Genomic DNA, 15,458 nt, shown 5'->3' on the forward strand with positions numbered 1-15,458 from the left:
TGTATATAGAGGTCAGTTAACTACCACTCCCTAATCACAATAACCCTAACCACAATTCCAGCAGGTTCTCTCTGTATATACTGTAGGTGAGTAGGACCACACACTTTAGAACAAAATAACTTGGAGCACCTCGCTGAAACGTTCAACCAGCCCGTCAGTTTGAGGGTGGTAACGGGTTGTGCCATGCTGTCTGTGATGCTGCTTTATGAGCTTGGAGTTAAATTTGTTTCCCTGATCAGTGACAATATAACCTATTGGAACATGACTAACTACTTGTTAGTATTCCTGTGATGTGTTTGGAAACGCACACCATAGGGCAGAGGTAGGTAACTACAGCCTAGGGCTGATTCATGTCAGAGCAGATGGTTGGGAGAATGGAACATAATTATAATAATTTGTACACTCTAAATTGACCACAATTAAATTGACCCAAAAAGAGATTGTATTTGTAAAAGTTGTTCCATAGTAATTTCATAGCTTGATTACATTGAGACACGATCAAATTTCTTTTTTTCTCTGGATTCCTGGCGGTTTTTAGTCTTTTTGGACCAATTATTATTGTAATGTTTTTTTGCAAAAAGCTTTGGGGGAGCCCAAAACAAATGACTGGCAGGCCGATTTTGGCACGCGGGCTGCCAGTTGCCGACCCCTGCCATAGAGGTTAAGTGCTGAGAGAGAATGATGAGGACAGTAACAGATGGTAATGAGGTAATTTAGCATCAGCACAACAGGCAGAATACAGTGGCTAGTATATGAGAAGAAAAACTCAATTCAACACTATATCATAATGACTCCATTCTTTACAACATTATCTGGCTCTAACCAACAAGTACTAGCCCTGGATTAACTCTGTGGCTCTAACTAACAAGTACTAGCCCTGGATTAACTCTCTGTCTCTAACTAATAAATACTAGCCCTGGATTAACTCTGTCTCTAACTAACAAGTACTATCCCTGGATTAACTCTCGGGCTCTAACTAACAAGTACTAGCCCTGGTTTACCTTAGTGGCTTTAACTAACAAGTACTAGCCCTGGATTACCTCTGTGGCTCTAACTAACAAGTACTAGCCCTGGATTACCTCTGTGGCTCTAACTAACAAGTACTAGCCCTGGATTACCTCTGTGGCTCTAACTAACAAGTACTAGCCCTGGATTAACTCTGTGGCTCTAACTAACAAGTACTAGCCCTGGATTACTTTAGTGGCTCTAACTAACAAGTACTAGCCCTGGATTACCTCTATGGCTCTAACTAACAAGTACTAGCCCTGGATTACCTCTGTGGCTCTAACTAACAAGTACTAGCCCTGGATTAACTCTGTGGCTCTAACTAACAAGTACTAGCCCTGGATTAACTCTGTCTCTAACTAACAAGTACTATCCCTGAATTAACTCTGTGGCTCTAACTAACAAGTACTAGCCCTGGATTAACTCTGTGGCTCTAACTAACAAGTACTAGCCCTGGATTAACTCTGTCTCTAACTAACAAGTACTATCCCTGAATTAACTCTCTGGATCTAACTAATAAATACTAGCCCTGGATTAACTCTCTGGCTCTAACTAACAAGTACTAGCCCTGGATTAACTCTCTGGCTCTAACTAACAAGTACTAGCCCTGGATTAACTCTCTGGCTCTAACTAACAAGTACTAGCCCTGGATTAACTCTGTGGGTCTAACGAATAAATACTAGCTCTGGATTAACTCTGTCTCTAACTAACAAGTACTAGCCCTGGATTAACTCTGGCTCTAACTAACAAGTACTAGCCCAGGATTAACTCTGTGGTTCTAACTAACAAGTACTAACCAAGGATTAACTCTGTGGTTCTAACTAACAAGTACTAGCCCTGGATTAACTCTCTGGCTCTAACTAATAAATACTAGCCCTGGATTAACTCTGTGGCTCTAACTAATAAATACTAGCCCTGGATTAACTCTCAAATTAATCTCTCCCCTACATTTAAATCACCATCAAGACTAATGGCGTGACTAAGGGGCTGACTGAGGGACTGATTCTGACCAGTCACTAGGTTACGTAAACCTAATGACAGTGACTACAGAGGTTTAATGACACAGTGACTACATGACACAGTGACTACAGAGGTCTAATGACACAGTGACTACAGAGGTCTAATGACACAGTGACTACAGAGGTCTAATGACACAGTGACTACAGAGGCCTAATGACACAGTGACTACAGAGGCCTAATAACACTGTCATTAGACCTCTGTAGTCACTGTGTCATTAGACCTCTGTAGTTAATGTGTCATTAGACAGAACAAGGCTACCAGCAGACTAGAACCAGGCTACCAGCAGGCTAGAACCAGACTACCAGCAGGCTAGAACCAGGCTACCAGCAGGCTAGAACCAGGCTACCAGCAGGCTAGAACCAGGCTATCGCCAGACTAGAACCAGGCTACCAGCAGGCTAGAACCAGGCTACCGGCAGGCTAGAACCAGGCTACCAGCAGGCTAGAACCAGTCTATCGCCAGGCTGGAACCAGGCTACCAGCAGGCTAGAACCAGGTTACCACCAGACTAGAACCAGACTATCTGCAGACTAGAACCAGGCTACCAGCAGACTAGAACCAAGCTACCAGCAGACTAGAACCAAGCTACCACCAGGCTAGACCCAAGCTACCTGCAGGCTAGAACTAGGCTACCTGCAGACTGGAACCAGGCTACCAGCAGACTAGAACCAAGCTACTGCCAGGCTAGAACCAGGCTACTACCAGGCTAGAACCAAGCTACCAGCAGGCTAGAACCAGGCTACAGCAGGTTAGAACCAGCCTACCGCCAGGCTAGAACCAGTTTACCACCAGACTAGAACCAGGCTACCTGCAGGCTAGAACCAGGCTACCAGCAGACTAGAACCAAGCTACCAGCAGGCTAGAACCAGGCTACCACCAGGCTAGAACCAAGCTACCAGCAGGCTAGAACCATGCTACCAGCAGGCTAGAACCAAGCTACCCCTAGGCTAGAACCAGGTTACCAGCAGGCTAGAACCAGGTTACCAGCAGGCTAGAACCAGGCTACCGGCAGACTAGAACCAGGCTACCGGCAGACTAGAACCAGGTTACCGGCAGGCTAGAACTAGCCTACCGCCCGGCTAGAACCAGGCTACCGGCAGACTAGAACCAGGTTACCGGCAGGCTAGAACTAGCCTACCGCCAGGCTAGAACCAGGCTACAGCAGGTTAGAACCAGCCTACCGCCAGGCTAGAACCAGGCTACCAGCAGGCTAGAACCAAGCTACCAGCAGGCTAGAACCAGGCTACCACCAGGCTAGAACCAAGCTACCAGCAGGCTAGAACCATGCTACCAGCAGGCTAGAACCAAGCTACCCCTAGGCTAGAACCAGGTTACCAGCAGGCTAGAACCAGGTTACCAGCAGGCTAGAACCAGGCTACCGGCAGACTAGAACCAGGCTACCGGCAGACTAGAACCAGGTTACCGGCAGGCTAGAACTAGCCTACCGCCCGGCTAGAACCAGGCTACCGGCAGACTAGAACCAGGTTACCGGCAGGCTAGAACTAGCCTACCGCCAGGCTAGAACCAGGCTACAGCAGGTTAGAACCAGCCTACCGCCAGGCTAGAACCAGGCTACCAGCAGGCTAGAACCAGGCTACCAGCAGGCTAGAACCAGGCTACCAGCAGGCTAGAACCAGGCTACCAGCAGGCTAGAACCAGGCTACCAGCAGGCTAGAACCAGGCTACAGCAACTTCCGGAAACATTGGAGGATACATTGTCAACATATATACAGCACCATAGTGTCATCAGAGAAACACATGAAGATTCAATAATGTTGTTTCAAATGCTTTTATTTCTATGTTTCAATCCAAAGTGATACAGAAAACCACATTATTCTGTACTACAAAATATTTATTTGATCTAAATCCGATAAGGCAATAAGACATGAGAAGCCGTGAATTATTGTGAATAACACACGGCTGATGATTTGAATGAACAGGACACTGGATAATGTGTCAGATGTATTGTAGACATCTTCACCTTTACTCTCCTCCTCCTGTGACTTGATGTCTTCCTCTCAGCAGCCGTAGAGTCGGTTGATCCTCAGGATGTCAGTGGTGGACAACCCCTGTCTCTGGCCGATGGACACGTCGGGGTTGGGGATGGGGGTGATGGTGTCCATCCCGTTGATAGAGAAGGCTGTTTTTCCATAGTGCATGACAGAGCTGTAGTCATAGGGAGTGTTCAGGTTGTTGGTGTTTTGTTTATCGAAGTTATAGGCCATGTTAGAGTCGATGTTACTCCAGTTGATCCTGATGTACTGGTCACGGTCGCTCCTGGTTTGCTCGTGCTGGAATCCCAGAGCATGGAGGGTCTCGTGCTGAATGATGCCGAGAAAGATGCAGCCAACGCTGTTAACAGAGACCGTCTGTTTCCCTCCAATTCTCCCGAGAGAAGAGTAGCAGCCGTTCAAACTCTCAAAGCTGATGTAGTCTTTCTGGTTGCCACGTGGCACAAAGTGAATGCAGGTCTTGCTGTGGAACGACTGGACGGCATGCTCAATCTCCTTCCTGTCGGAGGGAGTGAATCTGCTGTCTTCTATTGTGTAGGGCACTTCAACGTATCCGCTAGAGGCTTTGTTCCACAGGCAGCTGTTTCCTCCTTGCATGCACTGCATGGCGTTTCTGGTTCTTGGTACCACCAGGTCTCCCTCCATCAGCATCTCATCAGAGCCGTTATTAGCGGTCAGAATTCTCTCAGTGATATCTACAGCCTCAAGGTGGTCTATCCACATGGCTGGTCCACTGTGGTCCATTTGGGCCTGAGAGAGGCCCAGTACCAGCAGCAGGATGGTTAGAGAGGGGCTTTGCTCCATCTTCAGTGTGTGGATGGCTCCTTGGATCTGGCAGTGAAGATACTCTAGATGTCTTGGTCTTTGAGATGCTTTGGAGAGGCTCCTTGGCACTGAGTCTTGATGTGTGATTCTGTCTGGTCAGTCCTGGGCTTTTATACAGACCTCTATAGGTGTGTCTGCAGGAGGATTAAGGATTGGGGTCCATGTTGTTAGTTCTAAATAAACTTCTGAAGGGAGGACTCCATCTACAGTTTACACAAGGATTCATTTACTAGGCTGGAGTTCTTGTTTAAAACCACCATTAGGACTACTGGGCCGGCTCCAGGCATAAGCGACATGAGCGGTCGCCGACCCCAAAAATGTAATCATATAATTTTTTGGGGGAAACTCAGGGTCTCAACTTACTGTTGAGAGTTAAATTAGTAGAATACACAAGGTGCAAGTTTGAAATGTGGTTGTGCATCAGCTGTTTTTCACTTGTTATGTCAGTCACTGACCTTCAATCAGCCAGATAACAATGTTTAGAATTATTAGTCAGTATCACTCAGATATCATTAACATGGCAAAATGTGTACAACTGCAGAAAACTGGCTTTAAAAATGCAACATTTTCTCAACTCCCCATGGCAAAATGTGTAGAACTGCAGGGCATGTACTTTAACGTTCAAGAGAGGGGCCACAATATTTCTTTGATCTCTTGGCGGGGGGCCCCAAAAATGTTAGAACCGGGCCTGCAACACACACACACACACACACACACACACACACACACACACACACACACACACACACACACACACACAGGTCGGTTTCCAGCTGGTCCAGTCTCCAGCTCATCCATTAGGGCTATTCTGGGTGGGACTAGCTCACTGACAGACCTCTCTTAGCCATGTTGTCTTAAACAGTCCTCACTAAGGGTTTAAGCTGCTTTGTTTGCAGGAAACACCCCTGTTCTCATAGTTTATAAAATAGCTAACCTATTACCCAAATATACTGTTGTATCTTTATTAAAGTTACATGTGATGAATGAAAAGCACATCCATTTGTCCATCCAGATGATAATAAAGTTGATGAGATCAGCCATATGTCCCCTAGTCAGTAGTATGATGAGATCAGCCATATGTCCCTCAGTCAATAGTATGATATGGAGATCAGCCATATGTCCCTCAGTCAGTAGTATGATGAGATCAGCCATATGTCCCTCAGTCTGTAGTATGATGAGATCAGCCATATGTCCCTCAGTCAGTAGTATGATGAGATCAGCCATATGTCCCTCAGTCAGTAGTATGATATGGAGATCAGCCATATGTCCCTCAGTCAGTAGTATGATGAGATCAGCTGTATGTCCCCCAGTCAGTAGTATGATATGGAGATCAGCCATATGTCCCTCAGTCAGTAGTATGATATGGAGATCAGCCATATGTCCCTCAGTCAGTAGTATGATGAGATCAGCCATATGTCCCTCAGTCAGTAGTATGATATGGAGATCAGCCATATGTCCCCCAGTCAGTAGTATGATATGGAGATCAGCCATATGTCCCCCAGTCAGTAGTATGATGAGATCAGCCATATGTCCCTCAGTCAGTAGTATGATATGGAGATCAGCCATATGTCCCCCAGTCAGTAGTATGATATGGAGATCAGCCATATGTCCCTCAGTCAGTAGTATGATGAGATCAGCCCTATGTCCCTCAGTCAGTAGTATGATGAGATCAGCCATATGTCCCTCAGTCAGTAGTATGATGAGATCCGCCATATGTCCCTCAGTCAGTAGTATGATATGGAGATCAGCCATATGTCCCTCAGTCAGTAGTATGATGAGATCAGCCCTATGTCCCTCAGTCAGTAGTATGATGAGATCAGCCATATGTCCCTCAGTCAGTAGTATGATGAGATCCGCCATATGTCCCTCAGTCAGTAGTATGATATGAAGATCAGCCATATGTCCCTCAGTCAGTAGTATGATATGGAGATCAGCCGTATGTCCCTCAGTCAGTAGTATGATGAGATCAGCCATATGTCCCTCAGTCAGTAGTATGATATGGAGATCAGCCATATGTCCCTCAGTCAGTAGTATGATGAGATCAGCCCTATGTCCCTCAGTCAGTAGTATGATGAGATCAGCCATATGTCCCTCAGTCAGTAGTATGATGAGATCCGCCATATGTCCCTCAGTCAGTAGTATGATATGAAGATCAGCCATATGTCCCTCAGTCAGTAGTATGATATGGAGATCAGCCATATGTCCCTCAGTCAGTAGTATGATGAGATCAGCTGTATGTCCCTCAGTCAGTAGTATGATATGCAGTTCAGCCATATGTCCCTCAGTCAGTAGTATGTTGAGATCAGCCATATATCCCTCAGTCAGTAGTATGATGAGATCAGCCATATGTCCCTCAGTCAGTAGTATGATGAGATCAGCCATATGTCCCTCAGTCAGTAGTATGATATGGAGATCAGCCATATGTCCCCCAGTCAGTAGTATGATATGGAGATCAGCCATATGTCCCTCAGTCAGTAGTATGAACTGGAGATCAGCCATATGTCCCTCAGTCAGTAGTATGATATGATGATCAGCCATATGTCCCTCAGTCAGTAGTATGATGAGATCAGCTGTATGTCCCTCAGTCAGTAGTATGATATGCAGTTCAGCCATATGTCCCTCAGTCAGTAGTATGATGAGATCAGCCATATGTCCCTCAGTCAGTAGTATGAACTGGAGATCAGCCATATGTCCCTCAGTCAGTAGTATGATGAGATCAGCCATATGTCAGCCTCTCTCTGTCCTGTACCCAGCCTGTACCCACTGCTACCCAGCCTCTCTTTGTCCTGTACACAGCCTGTACCCACTGCTACCCAGCCTCTCTCTGTCCTGTACCCGTACCCAGCCTGTACCCATTGCTACCCAGCCTCTCTCTGTCCTGTACCCAGCCTGTACCCACTGCTACCCAGCCTCTCTTTGCCCTGTACCCAGCCTGTACCCACTGCTACCCAGCCTCTCTCTGTCCTGTACACACTGCTACCCAGCCGTATCCCTGACTGTATCCCTGACATAAACCGAGCCTTCCTCAATGGCCCTGTTCAAAGGCTCATGTGTTTGTGAGGAGAGAATGAAGAAGTGAGGGTCAGGGGACAGCTGTAAATGGAAGGTTCTGTCAGCTGGAACTGGAAGGTATAAAATACAGTATATACATCTGGGATGAGTAGTGCAAGATGTCTAAACATCATTATTAAAGTGGGGTTAATAAAGTGACTAGTGATCCATCGGTTAGAGTGGCCAATGATTTCATCAGGAGATGTTCTCGAAGGTTCTCCCTGGCCCTCCCATCTTGATGCTGAGCTGTCAGGGATCTGATGACAACAGGGTCCTGGTCAGAGAGATATGCAGGGTAGTGGCAACGTGTTAAGGGTCCTGGTCAGAGAGATATGCAGGGTAGTGGCAACGTGTTAAGGGTCCTGGTCAGAGAGATATGCAGGGTAGTGGCAACGTGTTAAGGGTCCTGGTCAGAGAGATATGCAGGGTAGTGGCAACGTGTTAAGGGTCCTGGTCAGAGAGATATGCAGGGTAGTGGCAACGTGTTAAGGGTCTTGGTCATAGAGATATGCAGGGTAGTGGCAACGTGTTAAGGGTCCTGGTCAGAGAGATATGCAGGGTAGTGGCAACGTGTTAAGGGTCCTGGTCAGAGAGATATGCAGGGTAGTGGCAACGTGTTAAGGGTCCTGGTCATAGAGATATGCAGGGTAGTGGCAACGTGTTAAGGGTCCTGGTCAGAGAGATATGCAGGGTAGTGGCAACGTGTTAAGGGTCCTGGTCAGAGAGATATGCAGGGTAGTGGCAACGTGTTAAGGGTCCTGGTCAGAGAGATATGCAGGGTAGTGGCAACGTGTTAAGGGTCCTGGTCAGAGAGATATGCAGGGTAGTGGCAACGTGTTAAGGGTCCTGGTCAGAGAGATATGCAGGGTAGTGGCGTGTTAAGGTTCCTGGTCAGAGAGATATGCAGGGTAGTGGCAACGTGTTAAGGGTCCTGGTCAGAGAGATATGCAGGGTAGTGGCAACGTGTTAAGGGTCCTGGTCAGAGAGATATGCAGGGTAGTGGCAACGTGTTAAGGTTCCTGGTCAGAGAGATATGCAGGGTAGTGGCAACGTGTTAAGGGTCCTGGTCAGAGAGATATGCAGGGTAGTGGCAACGTGTTAAGGGTCCTGGTCAGAGAGATATGCAGGGTAGTGGCAACGTGTTAAGGGTCCTGGTCAGAGAGATATGCAGGGTAGTGGCAACGTGTTAAGGGTCCTGGTCAGAGAGATATGCAGGGTAGTGGCAACGTGTTAAGGGTCCTGGTCAGAGAGATATGTGCAGAGTACTGCCGCCCTCTTGTGGCTTAGAACTGAAAATATTTATATTTCTTAAAATAACTAACTTTTAAAGGTGCTATGTAGAACTCACTCTGCCATTTCCTGGTTGCTAAAATTCTAATAGTTCATCTATTTTCAGTTCATGTGACAAAACAAGCAGGCCTAGTGTATAGAACCACTGTACCATCTAAACCGCTGTGATATTCTCCAGAACCAACAATGTTGTATTTTCATCTGTTTGAAGCTGGTGTCCAAAACCACAAGTAAAAGATACAATAACTACACTTCAGAACAGGAAGCATAGAAATAGCGCACATAGAACAGATCTACCGCTTCTTAGACTTGCTTTCAATGCGAATGACGGATCTATAACTCCCAGTTCTGTGCATTTGGCTGTGTCGCTCCTAAAAGTGACATTGCAGCATACAGTCGTCCAATTGTATAAAAAGAAGGTATATTTTTCTGCCTTCACTGGAAAGTTATGAAAGGTTACATTTGCCTTCGTATAAATCTGTCTAAACGTGTCCTTACCAATGAGAAGTGTCTTTTTGACGTTGTGGATGTTACTATTAAAATGTCCTGTCTGTGTTTCTCTTTAGGTATAGTATTTTCCACGCTGGTGTTTGGCCCAGCCTGTGGCTTCATATTAGGATCCCTCTGCACCAAAGTCTATGTGGACGCTGTCTTCATCGACACAAGTCAGTACCTGTTAATAATATATATATATAATATGTCCAGAGTTGGTGTCAATTCTACATAAATTCCAGTCAATTCCAAAAGGAGACCAAATTCCAAATGTTCCCAATTGAAAAAGTTTTGAATAGAATTGGAATAGGAATTTCAGTGTACTTCCTAATATTGACTGGAATTGAAATGGAATTGATCCCAACCCTGACCATGTCTTTAATACAGTAATGTGGCATTGTACTGCAATGTCTTGATCATTTGAAGTATATGGAAGTGATCCCTGTGTCAAAACATGTTTAACACACATGCAAGCATAGCCTACTGGGTATCTCTCCCATTCAGACAACAATATGGTACAATATACACTACAACTTCTGGCTGAATTCTCCACCATACGTAGCACTGTGTCTCTCTTTTCCTTGGTTTCTGCTGCTGTGTGATCAAAAACAGTGTTATATTTCTTCCCCCTGGAGTCTCTGCTGTGTATATATAATCTTCGTTCCCCCTGGAGTCTCTACTGTGTATATATATAATCTTTGTTCCCCCTGGAGTCTCTGCTGTGTATATATAATCTTTGTTCCCTCTGGAGTCTCTGCTGTATATATATATAATCTTTGTTCCCCCTGGAGTCTCTACTGTGTATATATATAATCTTTGTTCCCCCTGGAGTCTCCTGTGTATATATATAATCTTTGTTCCCCCTGGAGTCTCTACTGTGTATATATATAATCTTTGTTCCCCCTGGAGTCTCCTGTGTATATATATAATATTTGTTCCCTCTGGAGTCTCTACTGTGTATATATATACTTTGTTCCCCCTGTAGTCTCTACTGTGTATATATATAATCTTTGTTCCCTCTGGAGTCTCTACTGTGTATATATATACTTTGTTCCCCCTGGAGTCTCTACTGTGTATATATATAATCTTTGTTCCCCCTGGAGTCTCCTGTGTATATATATAATCTTTGTTCCCTCTGGAGTCTCTACTGTGTATATATAATCTTTGTTCCCCCTGGAGTCTCCTGTGTATATATATAATCTTTGTTCCCCCTGGAGTCTCTACTGTGTATATATATAATCTTTGATCCCCCTGGAGTCTCCTGTATATATATATAATCTTTGTTCCCTCTGGAGTCTCTACTGTGTATATATAATCTTTGTTCCCCCTGGAGTCTCCTGTGTATATATATAATCTTTGTTCCCTCTGGAGTCTCTACTGTGTATATATAATCTTTGTTCCCTCTGGAGTCTCTGCTGTATATATATATAATCTTTGTTCCCCCTGGAGTCTCTACTGTGTATATATATAATCTTTGTTCCCCCTGGAGTCTCCTGTGTATATATATAATCTTTGTTCCCCCTGGAGTCTCTACTGTGTATATATATAATCTTTGTTCCCCCTGGAGTCTCCTGTGTATATATATAATCTTTGTTCCCTCTGGAGTCTCTACTGTGTATATATATACTTTGTTCCCCCTGTAGTCTCTACTGTGTATATATATAATCTTTGTTCCCTCTGGAGTCTCTACTGTGTATATATATACTTTGTTCCCCCTGGAGTCTCTACTGTGTATATATATAATCTTTGTTCCCCCTGGAGTCTCCTGTGTATATATATAATCTTTGTTCCCTCTGGAGTCTCTACTGTGTATATATAATCTTTGTTCCCCCTGGAGTCTCCTGTGTATATATATAATCTTTGTTCCCCCTGGAGTCTCTACTGTGTATATATATAATCTTTGATCCCCCTGGAGTCTCCTGTATATATATATAATCTTTGTTCCCTCTGGAGTCTCTACTGTGTATATATATACTTTGTTCCCCCTGGAGTCTCTACTGTGTATATATATAATCTTTGTTCCCTCTGGAGTCTCTACTGTGTATATATAATCTTTGTTCCCTCTGGAGTCTCTACTGTGTATATATATAATCTTTGTTCCCTCTGGAGTCTCTACTGTGTATATATAATATTTGTTCCCCCTGGAGTCTCTACTGTGTATATATAATCTTTGTTCCCCCTGGAGTCTCCTGTGTATATATATAATCTTTGTTCCCTCTGGAGTCTCTACTGTGTATATATAATCTTTGTTCCCTCTGGAGTCTCTGCTGTGTATATATATAATCTTTGTTCCCCCTGGAGTCTCTACTGTGTATATATAATCTTTGTTCCCCCTGGAGTCTCTGCTGTGTGTATATATAATCTTTGTTCCCCCTGGAGTCTCCTGTGTATATATATAGTCTTTGTTCCCTCTGGAGTCTCTACTGTGTATATATAATCTTTGTTCCCTCTGGAGTCTCTGCTGTATATATATATAATATTTGTTCCCCCTGGAGTCTCTACTGTGTATATATAATCTTTGTTCCCCCTGGAGTCTCTACTGTGTATATATATACTTTGTTCCCTCTGGAGTCTCTACTGTGTATATATATACTTTGTTCCCTCTGGAGTCTCTACTGTGTATATGTAATCTTTGTTCCCTCTGGAGTCTCTACTGTATATATATATAATATTTGTTCCCCCTGGAGTCTGCTGTGTAATATATAATCATATGTGTATATATATATAATCATAATCATATAGTCATTTAGCAGACGCTCTTATCTAGAGTGACTTACAGTGAGTGCATTCATTTTAAGATAGCTGGGTGGGACAACCACATATCAGAGGCATAGTAAGTACACTTTTCCTTAATAAAGTAGGGGTGGGAGGGCCAAGAGAACTGAGGTGGCAGAACGGAGTGCTCGGGTTGGGGTGTAGGGTTTGACCATAGCCTGGAGGTAGGGAGGGACAGTTCCTCTTGCTGTTCTGTAGGTAAGCACCATGGTCTTGTAGTGGATGGGTTGGTGTAGGGTTTGACCATAGCCTGAAGGTAGGGAGGGGCAGTTCCTCTTGCTGTTCTGTAGGTAAGCACCATGGTCTTGTAGTGGATGGGTTGGTGTAGGGTTTGACCATAGCCTGAAGGTAGGGAGGGGCAGTTCCTCTTGCTGTTCTGTAGGTAAGCACCATGGTCTTGTAGTGGATGGGTTGGTGTAGGGTTTGACCATAGCCTGAAGGTAGGGAGGGGCAGTTCCTCTTGCTGTTCTGTAGGTAAGCACCATGGTCTTGTAGTGGATGGGTTGGGGTGTAGGGTTTGACCATAGCCTGAAGGTAGGGAGGGGCAGTTCCTCTTGCTGTTCTGTAGGTAAGCACCATGGTCTTGTAGTGGATGCGAGCGTCAACTGGAATTCTGGATAAGTTGCAGGTGTTTGATGGCAAAAGCGAGCAGCCCAGCCAACAGCGAGTTGCAGTAGTCCAGAAGGGAGATGACAAGTTCCTGGATTAGGACCTGCGCCACTTCCTGTGTGAGGGGGGGTCGTACTCTATGGATGTTGTAGAGCATGAATCTGCAGGAGTCACTGCTTTGATGTTTGCAGAGAATGACAGGGTGATGTCCAGGGTCACGCCAAGGTTCTTTGCACTCTGGGAGGGTGACAGTGTGGAGTTGTCAACCATGATGGAGAGGTCTTTGAGTGGACAGGCCTTCTCTGGGATGAAGAGCAGCTCTGTCTTGTCAAGGTTGAGCTTGAGGTGGTGGGCCGACATCCAAGCTGAGATATCTGCCAGGCACGCAGAGATGCGTGTTGCCACCTGGGTGTCAGAAGGGGGAAGGAGAAAAGCAGTTGAGCGTCATCTTCATAGCAGTGATATGACAGAGCTGAGTGACTTGGTCTATAGAGAGAAGAGGAGAGGTCCATCCTCATAGCAGTGATAGGAGAGACCATGTGAGGATATGACCAGTGACTTAGTCTATAGAGAGAAGAGGAGAGGGCCTAAAACCGAGCCCTGGGGGACACTAGTAGTGAGAGTACATGGTGCAGACATAGATCCTCTCCATGTCAACTGGTAGGAACGTAGAGAGAATCCACGTCACCTGGTAGGAACGTAGAGAGGATCCACGTCACCTGGTAGGAGCGTAGAGAGGATCTACGTCACCTGGTAGAAGCGTAGAGAGGATCCACGTCACCTGGTAGAAGCGTAGAGAGGATCCATGTCATCTGGTAGGAGTGTAGAGAGGATCCACGTCACCTGGTAGGAACGTAGAGAGGATCCACGTCACCTGGTAGGAACGTAGAGAGGATCCACGTCACCTGGTAGGAACGTAGAGAGAATCCACGTCACCTGGTAGGAGCGTAGAGAGGATCCTCATCACCTGGTAGGAACGTAGAGAGGATCCACGTCACCTGGTAGGAACGTAGAGAGGATCCACGTCACATGGTAGGAGCGTAGAGAGGATCCACGTCACATGGTAGGAGCGTAGAGAGGATCCACGTCACCTGGTAGGCACGTAGAGAGGATCCACGTCACCTGGTAGAGGCGTAGAGAGGATCCACGTCACCTGGTAGGAGCGTAGAGAGGATCCACGTCACCTGGTAGGAGCGTAGAGAGGATCCACATCACCTGGTAGGAACGTAGAGAGGATCCACGTCACCTGGTAGGAACGTAGAGAGGATCCACGTCACCTGGTAGGAGCGTAGAGAGGATCCACGTCACCTGGTAGGAAAGTAGAGAGGATCCACGTCACCTGGTAGGAACGTAGAGAGAATCCACGTCACCTGGTAGGAGCGTAGAGAGGATCCTCGTCACCTGGTAGGAACGTAGAGAGGAACCACGTCACCTGGTAGAAGCGTAGAGAGGATCCACGTCACCTGGTAGAAGCGTAGAGAGGATTCATGTCACCTGGTAGGAACGTAGAGAGGATCCACGTTAACTGGTAGGAACGTAGAGAGGATCCACTTCACCTGGGTGGAACGTAGAGAGGATCCACGTCTGCCCCACTTACAGGAAAATAATGAATGCAGGTCTGTAGTTTTATCGGAAGAAGGAATGCAGGTCTGTAGTTTTATCGAAAGAAGGAATGCAGGTCTGTAGTTTGTTTGTTTGTTTTTTGTAGTTTGTAGTCTGTTTAGTTGTTGAGTGTTGGTTTCTTGAGGAGGGGAGTGACTCAGGACATTTTGAAGTCAGAAGGGATTCAGCCAGTGTTCCCCCTGGAATCCCTACTGTGTTATATGCCCCCCCCTGGTATCCCTACTGTGTTATATGTGTTCCCCCTGGTATCCCTACTGTGTTATATGTGTTCCCCCTGGTATCCCTACTGGGTTATAGGTGTTTATCCTGGTATCCTGACTGTTATATGTGTTTATCCTTGTATCCTAACTGTTATATGTGTTTATCCTGGTATCCTGACTGTTATATGTGTTTAACCTGGTATCCTGACTGTGTTATATGTGTTTATCCTGGTATCCTGACTGTGTTATATGTGTTTATCCTGGTACCCTGACTGTGTTATATGTGTTTATCCTGGTATCCTGACTGTGTTATACTAACCTGTTATAGTGTTCCCCCTGGAATCCCTACTGTGTTATATGCCCCCCCCTGGTATCCCCTGTGTTATATGTGTTCCCCCTGGTATCCCTACTGTGTTATACTGGTATCCCTACTGTTATATGTGTTTATCCTAACTGTTATATGTGTTTATCCTGGTATCCTGACTGTTATATGTGTTTAACCTGGTATCCTGACTGTGTTATATGTGTTTATCCTGGTATCCTGCCTGTTATATTA

At 45.5% G+C, this 15,458-nt stretch overlaps 1 protein-coding gene and 1 pseudogene across 1 annotated transcript in view; one reads left to right on the forward strand and one right to left on the reverse strand.

Annotated features, from left to right (window-relative positions):
* Positions 1-15,458, forward strand: part of LOC139394459 (solute carrier organic anion transporter family member 3A1-like) — a 49,972-nt gene that overhangs the window by 3,351 nt on the left and 31,163 nt on the right. Inside the window, exon 3 of the mRNA XM_071142527.1 lies at positions 9,770-9,868. Coding sequence (XP_070998628.1) covers positions 9,770-9,868 — 99 coding nt within the window. The remainder of the gene's footprint in view (positions 1-9,769; positions 9,869-15,458) is intronic.
* Positions 4,044-4,841, reverse strand: LOC139394456 (hatching enzyme 1.2 pseudogene; annotated as a pseudogene).

Source organism: Oncorhynchus clarkii, unplaced genomic scaffold, assembly GCF_045791955.1.
Source record: "Oncorhynchus clarkii lewisi isolate Uvic-CL-2024 unplaced genomic scaffold, UVic_Ocla_1.0 unplaced_contig_12165_pilon_pilon, whole genome shotgun sequence".
In the NCBI taxonomy this organism is placed as follows: Eukaryota; Metazoa; Chordata; class Actinopteri; order Salmoniformes; family Salmonidae; genus Oncorhynchus; species Oncorhynchus clarkii.